Source organism: Impatiens glandulifera, chromosome 5, assembly GCF_907164915.1.
Source record: "Impatiens glandulifera chromosome 5, dImpGla2.1, whole genome shotgun sequence".
Taxonomy (NCBI): domain Eukaryota; kingdom Viridiplantae; phylum Streptophyta; class Magnoliopsida; order Ericales; family Balsaminaceae; genus Impatiens; species Impatiens glandulifera.
This window is the reverse complement of record NC_061866.1, coordinates 43,803,597-43,812,380: the sequence shown is the minus strand read 5'-3', so window position 1 is coordinate 43,812,380 and position 8,784 is coordinate 43,803,597. Positions and strand designations below refer to the sequence as shown.

General features: G+C 33.7%; 1 protein-coding gene across 1 annotated transcript; it reads right to left on the bottom strand.

The window, feature by feature from the left end:
- Positions 1–3,451: 3,451 nt before the first annotated feature.
- LOC124939441 (protein argonaute 5-like) lies at positions 3,452–8,414 on the bottom strand. Its single transcript, XM_047479917.1, has 22 exons — positions 7,956–8,414; positions 7,669–7,868; positions 7,428–7,577; positions 7,203–7,336; positions 7,013–7,122; positions 6,804–6,907; positions 6,569–6,707; positions 6,333–6,449; positions 6,151–6,258; positions 6,007–6,066; positions 5,799–5,918; positions 5,543–5,714; positions 5,338–5,459; positions 5,081–5,218; positions 4,855–4,997; positions 4,649–4,711; positions 4,505–4,568; positions 4,264–4,399; positions 4,107–4,180; positions 3,920–4,014; positions 3,804–3,835; positions 3,452–3,710 (listed from the first exon to the last, which is right to left on the bottom strand). Exons 1-22 carry the CDS (start codon positions 8,412–8,414, stop codon positions 3,499–3,501), a joined length of 2,952 nt encoding a protein of 983 aa, XP_047335873.1. The 3' UTR covers positions 3,452–3,498.
- Between the last annotated feature and the right edge of the window lie 370 nt (positions 8,415–8,784).

The window sequence follows — 8,784 nt, the reverse complement described above, 5'->3', positions numbered from 1 at the left end:
AGTTGATTTTGTGTATCTATTTATAAAGTTATTAAAGTACTAAGAAGGGAACTAAACTGAAAACATAATCAAATTAGGAAAAGGAAACTAATTAATCTTAATTCTTTCTTTTTCTTGTTTCCGCGTTAATTATGATTACATGTCAACTGAGATTCTCAATAAAGTTGTTAGTTCTTTATCGAATAGTATGTTTACATACCTCGTTTTAACCTAATTAAAGGATTTTTTTGGTTAATCTTGTTTTTATTGTTGAATCATGGAATGGGTAAACACAAGAAGATGGGTGACTCAAGTAAAAAATAAAAAATAAAATTTATTTGATGATATTTTTTGTTGTTGAAAAGGACAAATAAAGTGGTCCCTTTATAATAGAAATCTGCTTTCTCAATAAACATATATATATATATAAATAAATAAAGTTAAATGACAAATATAAATAACAAGATTAGGCAAATGTTTTAGTAAATTTTGACAAGTATACAAAATAAAGATGGATCCACAAACAAATATGGACCAAAACAAAAGTACTTGTATTGTTGCGCTTTCTTGATGTTGGTTAAACACGCGTTTAAATCGAACACAAAACTTATTTTGTTTGGTTAAACTAAATCACATCTTCTAAACATAAATAAAAGAGAATCACAATAATGATATTTGTGAACAGAACTTTTAAATCACAACTTTTAAATATATAAGAGAAACAAGATAATTGTCTAGCCAAATGTTCCTGTACATTGATTCAACCAACAATAGAACAATGGACAAAATGTAACCATATTAAGATTGAAACACACAACAACGACGTTTATCGACAAAACTGCTTACGAAGAAAGTCAAATGATCCTGATTCATCTTTGATCAAAGATGAGATTAGTAAGACATAACTCATTGTTTTGCATGTCTAACACACCCCCATTGTTATTTTGTCTTTTGCCAGTTATTTAATATTTTTCCTACCCAAATGATCCTCATGAAATTGAATAAACTTTGTTAAAAAAATATAGGGGTTTGATTTTTTTTTTTAGCCACCCATGTAATTGATAGTATCACATTATTTTAATATATATCAAGAATGTCTATAAATCTCCCAAACTCGATCCATAAGTCACAAATCAACCATTAAACTAAATGTAGGTTCGTTTTCAACCGAAAGCGCTTGGAATGATTAAAGCGTGGGCTATGTTTGTGGACTTTCATGCAAGTTTTCCTTGATCAAAATAAAGTAAAAAATATTGAACTAATGATATGCCATTTGTAGATGGTTTTGATTATGGACCATTTTTTTTATTTACAAAATAATCTATCATATAATGAAAAAAATAAGGATATAAAAATGATGATTGAAGTTGTTTAAGATCTAGGGTAGTGACATTGAATTAATTATTTACCTGAATTATACACATGATAGAGATGTACTATTTATGAACCAACATGATCCTAGATCACAGCTTCTTGCTCTTTGGTGATAAAATTAGTGGCATTGAAGCAGTTTACGTGTTAATTCTGTACAATCCAACCCACCGAGAAAAAAAGATAGAATGAATGCTGTTCATGAGTTTTTTGTGGCTCAGTAATTACAACTTCAACTTTCATTATGGGTCCTCCAAAACAGGGTCACTTCTTGGTATCTTCCAACTTGTGCGTCTCTCACTAACAAACAAAAGCTACTTATTATCTTGTGTAGTGCCCTAAGTTTTCAATTTTAGTACTCGACAAAATCGAGGTTTACTTTAGAAATAGTTGGACAATAATCATTTTTGTTGCTTCGATATTTCTCTGGATAGTGTTTCGTTATTAATAACTAGTTTACAAATTAAGTTGGGAAAACTTTCAACAAACATTTTACACTAATAAAGTACTATTTAAATATTGAGTTTATTATTAAATTTTTACAAGATTAGAGAAAACTAATGACTCTAATCTATATATATAATGATACTTAATTTTTAAAGTGTCCGGATTGTCGGGTCAAGAGCTGTGCTTAATTTGAATATATATGTGAGAGTAAATGGATACTTGAGTCGGATTGTGGGTTGACCCGTCCATAAACTTAAAACGGTTAAAAATAAAATTAAAAATGCTATAGGTATGGTTCGAACTTGCAACCTAACAAAACAAGTACAACCCCTTAACCAACAAGACTAATAACACTTTATATTTTAAATTTAATACTAAATTTGATGAACGCAGAGCATTTTAACAATACAAATTTAACTTTTTAACTAACTAATCTCTATATATATAATGATGCTTAATTTTTAAAGTGTCCGAATTGTCGGGTCGAGAGCTGTGGTTAATTTGGATATATATGTGAGAGTAAATGGATACTTAGGTCGGATTGTGGGTTGACCCGCCCATAAACTTAAAACGGTTAAAAATAAAATAAAAAATGTTATAGGTATGGTTCGAACTTGCAACCTAACAATTTTTAAAGTGTCCGGATTGTCGGGTCGAGAGCTGTGGTTAATTTGGATATATATGTGATAGTAAATGGATACTTGAGTCAGATTGTGGGTTGACCCGCCCATAAACATTTTTATCGTAATATTTTTTTCACGAATTTTTATATTATTACTTGTGCAAATGCACGAGATACATGCTAGTTTTTGTAAGATGACAAATGAAAATAAACACAATCAGAAATACTTCATCAACAGAAAACCCTCCAGCAATTGATAACATTAAAAGAAAAAAGAATTTTGTTGTTTATCACAAACCTCTAATCTGAAGGATTGTACGACATCATCTGAATATTCATGTTTGAAAAATACTTTAGCTACATCCCGTTAGAGAATGATGAATGGGAGAATGTGAAAAAATGACCAGTTACTTTTAACATCAACAGAGAGAACAATTAAACATGTATGAAGATAAAGGAGGATTGAAATGGATCTAGACAAACATACCGATCATCTATACCACAAAGCATGATAGACAGTGCCACAAGAACCTGCAATAGTGTTTATTTGCATATTAATTAGTACCAATAATATTAACATATGAACAATTATCACAACCTACTAATATGCGATATTACTATCATATGCAACTAAAATTAATATATTCAAACCTCTAATTGACTCACAAGTTTTGACTTTTAGAATGAGCACATACATTGTAGAAAAGTGTGTTGGTTGCGACAACTACGAATCTTTCTCCGTTTTTGTGCTTGACAGGAAAATCTTAAAATGTCATGTAATTGACAAATATCTTGATGTAAAGCATGATCATTGATCATGAGTTAAAACTTAACAAAAATAAAGAAGGAAATGCAAAATAGAAACAAGTAAATTAACTGCAAACACAACTTTTATAACAATATTTATCCCTAAAAGGGGTCATGAAATTGTTACAATCTTTCTAGAAAACCCCAATAAAAACTACAAAACTTTAACACTTACATCCCTATTTCATATCTAAACTATCCACCATTTAATACTTTAACAACAACAACAACAAAAAACTAAAATTACAACAAAAATCTTATTACAATGTTGTTCAGCAGTAAAACATAAATTGCTTTACATTATCCATAACATTAGGCAAAGGCCGAACAACTGCATCCCCTTCCCTTGTGTTCACTCTGACACTAGTGGATTCAGCATCAACTTCATCACATTCCACATCACTTTCCACACCACCTTCAACATAACCTTCCACATAATAGCGTGCCCTCCACGCAGCAAGATGAGCATAGTAAGCAGGAGGAACTGCACATCAAAGAAACCAAACCATAAGAAGAATGATTGATTGATCATAAAAAATAAATTTAATTGTTGAGTTAGCTGGAAAGAAGGACAAACCTATAGACACTGATCTAGTGCATCTCGCATAACTGGAAAGAAACACCCGATTAATTAGTATTATGTAATTAATTACAACAATATAGGTTAGGATTAACTATTAAGACACCACTTACGTGTAACACAAGCTGTTAGTGAGTCCTTGCAATGCATCTGCACTGAAGTTATTCTCATCAAACAACACATGGTAATGTGTTGGCCGGCTTGTTCCCTGTTTCAGTTTGTTACCAAATATCTTAATTAGTGCTTGCTTCATATATATTCAACCAATACAAAATATCTAATCATTTTTTTAGTAGTTACCTGGATACCCGAATGACTGCATAGATAGAAGTCAAACTCCCTTACATGACAAATCTTTGTATCAACAACCGTACCTACATATGAAGATCCAATCAATCAGATTTAGTATTTACATCAACCAACATTACCAATTACAAACCACAACCAATAATATTACCTGGCAAAATATTTCCACTCCGGTCGGTTGAATGTCTGTCACCATGAGTCATTGGGAAGAGGCGAGTGTGATGCCTCTTCTGCACAACCACAAATGTGATCCTCGGTAGGTAATTTTCTTGTAGAGAAGAACATGCCTGCACCAAACATGTATTTTTCAACTCACAATATCAATACAAAACAAAACAACAATCATATATATATATATATATATATATAGCCATATTAAAAGTAAAAGTTACCTTCCGAATTGCATCAACCTCATAGAGCAAAACATGGCTGAATTGCCCATCGCTAACACCATCTCTGCATTTAAACAACATATATTATTAGTAACTTAATTTAAGCACAAAAATGCACAATGCAAGAGGATATACAATTTTTACCTGTAGAATATTATTCTTTGTGGTTTATGACCAGTGGACTGATTAAACGAAATCAACAGCTCCCTGCAAAGTCCCCAAAATCAAACAAGATATTTTTTACTTCCACAAAATAAGAAGGAAAAAAAATGTATGTAATATATTTTTTTTACCTGATCATTCCAAAAAAAAAGAAGGAAAAAAAATGTATGTAATATATATATTTTTACCTGATCATCCCACTTTTAACTCTCCCCCTTATAGGATCATCAACCTCTTTATAGAGGTCACTGATGATTTCCTCTCTATGCCTTTGAGCAGAGACCAGTCCTTTGTAAGTGGTTACCTCAGGCCAGTCCATCGAAGCAACCACCTAAAAATATAAACCTACATTTTAACAACCCAATAATAGTAGCTAGATAAAAACAAAATCAAACTATTTTCAACACATCTTACCGCTGCAATTGAACAACTTGAATCCTCTCCTGGAGCAGGATGAGTGACATCAGCGCCAAAGATGATGGTGGGCATATCCGAGACAAAATCCAATTTTCTCTCCAACGCACTCGCAAGCACGGTGTTGCGTCCTCCAGCCTGAGATTAACAAACATTCAATTAGCTAGATAAATGAATGACTGACTGACTGAATATTATCAACTCAATTGAGAACTTGTCTTTCTTTTTCTAACAGCATTATAAAAGTTAAAACATACCTTGATGTTAATCTTCAGAGTGACATTTTCAAGATACGGCAAAGTCCTCTTAAGAACTTGCCTAGGCTGGCAACATTGAGAGACAATGCCCAATTCTGTCTCACAAACCTTCTTAATCGTCCGTACAAGAACCACAATCAATATTAGTTAGGAGGAGGTTTGCACAACATATACTCTTAACTAAAATAATTTTTAGAAATGTTACCATATGAACCAGAAATTTCTGGCAATATGACGAGCAACAACTGAAGATGTCTGCCTTTTGCCTTCATCTTTGTGAGCTGCTCATTACATCGCGAGTGGATGCTGGTTAGTGCCCTTCCAATGTGTTTAGGATTGGCTAAATGGATGGGAATCATCGGTTCCGTATTGAATTTCTGCAAGAGAGAGTTCATGCACATGATTAAGGATAGGTTCTCATAAGATGCACAAGCTCGAGGTGAGATGGAAAGAATACATACTAGCCCTTTACTTATGCACGTTTGCACCAAGTCCCAACAGAACTGGCCGACCTGATTTTGGTTCATTTTTGAGAAGTTGACACAGGTCCAGAAATCTATCTTGGCCCCGTTAAACATTCTCTGCCACAATAAGAACATATTAAACATAAAGAAGACAAATGATTACGCTACAATATAAAATGGGCACATCCAAGTTATAAAACAATACCTTGTTCAACATATTCCATTGCCCCGCACTTGGAGCCTCTTGTGACCCATCATATTTGAGCTGCAACAACCAACCGGCGCAATAATTTTATTAAAGATTAGTAATGGAAACGTAAACCAAATAATTACAAGACTAAAGAATTACCATGGGAGGTGGAAGAAGTCTTGCTTCAACCACTGTAGGTTCAGGCTGTATATGCAACCCAAATTCGTTCAGGAACTTGTCATTGTTGTAGTCGTTTTTCCTGACCATCTGGAGAAGAAAATTATCAATAACTAACAAATAAAAAAACATTGAAAGATTATGTTCAATGGATACAAAAGTACCTGTCTGATGTTTTGTTCCCTATGCACGGGTCTTTGACAGGTAGCCATCAAAAGAGTGGTTACCTGCCTCTCATTTAACTTCTTTGTATACCTCTGCCCCTCCACGATTTTGCACAGCTATAGTGTCATCAAAATAAAGGAAATGAGTTTTTGAAAAATGATAAACAAAGGTAATTATTAAGGCAAATAAAGACTATAGCATAAAATAAAGATCAGTTCAAGTATTAAGTAAGTACCTCCAATGGCAGATAAATAGGCTTGGAATCACTTCCATACTGCATTGCAGGTAAGGAAGGATACCTAAGCGTGATACGGTACCTTTCTAAGTAGTATTGGACCACATACTTCTTTTGAACACCGTCATCACACGTGAACCTATACATACAAGAGCAAGATTGAAAAGTGAGAACGGACAGTTGAAAAGAGAAAACATATTTAAACAAGATATGATCGTATGCAAAAATAGCTTACTTCAGTTCACCAATTGGTTGTTGAGATAGACGAACTATCTTTTTGCTCATGACATTCTTCAGGTGAGTCGTTTTCACAGTCACACCTTTCAAGACCTTCAGAATCTGAAAAAAGAATATTAACACATTTAAGTGAATTATTATCCTAGTTAAGTTTACACTCAAACATTCATTTCTTCTTCTCAAATGTAAGAGAAAGTTGAAACTTACTTTCTTACAGTCTTGGTCAGTTAATGGCCTGGACAGATCTCCAATGTGAAGATATTGTTGAATAAACTCTGTCACCAGGATGGGGTCAAAGAATGCCCTTGCTGATATATCTACAAAATAAAAGTTAGATGCTGAGTTAGTACAAATGTAAAACATGTTTATATGCTACTTACTAAAGCTACATACATACCAATATTCAGCGAGAGCCCCATTTGAGTTGGTCGTAGGCTTTGGTAGAACCCTTGCCAATACTCCAGGCCACCATCCAATTTCCCCTTTGCACCAAGTCTTGGTGAAAAGAATGACCTTTCAACAGCAGTGTACCTGCAACAAAATTGTATTTCAATTTGGTAAACAAAAGAAAAATCACATTGTGATAAAGGAAACCAATTGAAGCATAAAATGATCTTCTTACATAACCGAAGGAGTTGCTCGAAGAACTATCTCAAGAGCTTGCAATGTCTCATGAGGAAGATTCCCTTGCTTCTTATGTAAGAATGCTTGAAGTTGATACAGATCAACTTTAGCAGCAAACTTAATTGCCACATTGAAGTGACTCTCCTTCCTGTGTCGTCGAGAAAGATCAATTGTTAATTTCAAGTCAAATCAAATAAGTAAAGTGAAACATTAAGTAATTTTAAACACTAAAAAGTCACCTTCTATTTCCATCCTTTTTAAGCAGTTTCACCGGGAAGTCCTTGGACTGAAAGGGAAGTGGCCCCAAGCTGTAAATGTTTTTGCTGCCATCATATGCCGGCAACCGATTTCCCAGATACAACTCCATGTTAGAGTCTATCAAAATATTCATGACATCCCTGCATACTTTCTTCAATGTCACCTCTGGAGTGATTGTGACCTGTACATTTTATTTGTAATGAATAGATAAACAAAACAAACACATGAACAACAAATGATAATATCCGATCAAATAATATACACTCACATCGTAATGAAATACTTCGCGTCTAGTTGATTGAACTGGAAAATGGTTGGTTCGGACCGAGATCTTCTTACCGGCTCTACCGAAACCTGGTCTATCCGGCAGTCTGGTTGTCGCGGTCAAAGGTGTAAGAGACCGAGTCTCAAAAGCAGGGGACAACTTTTGTAGAGTTTCAACAGCTCTTGAAGGTGAAGCTAAGTTAAGTTTCATTTCGACATCTGCAGCTAAGGAATCTGTAGATGAAGAAGAGGCAGACGACAGTACAGGTAGGTAGGAGCGGTATGGACCTCTTCCTCCTCCGACGCGTCCAAGTCCACGTCCGACTTGCGGTAAAGATTGATCGGTGCGGTCTGATTGACCTCTTCCTCCTCCAAAGCGTCCACGTCCGGCTTGCGGTAAAGGCTGATCAGTGCGGTCAGATTGACCTCTTACACCTCCGCATCCTCCAATTCTTCCAGACATTTTCGCAAATAAAGTGAATAGGCAATTCGATTGAACTATGAATGAGAGAAAGAAAGAAAATCAGAGGATGAGTTGTGCTTGAAAATACAGGTAAGAAATGAAGGAGAATGGAGGGAAATATATATACAACTAAATTATAAAAAAAAACTTAAAAAAATTAAAAATCAAAATATGTTTTTGTCCATATTTAGAAAAAAAAATTAATTTCTTACTTAGAAAAGTGAGATTTTTTCTTTTAATACTTATTAACATAATTAATTTGATTTATATAAATTATAAAAAGTGAAAGGAGATTAGTTTAAATTTATTATGAAATTTATAATTAAAATCTGTTTAAGTAAAATATAAATAAAAAAATAAAAAAGTGAAT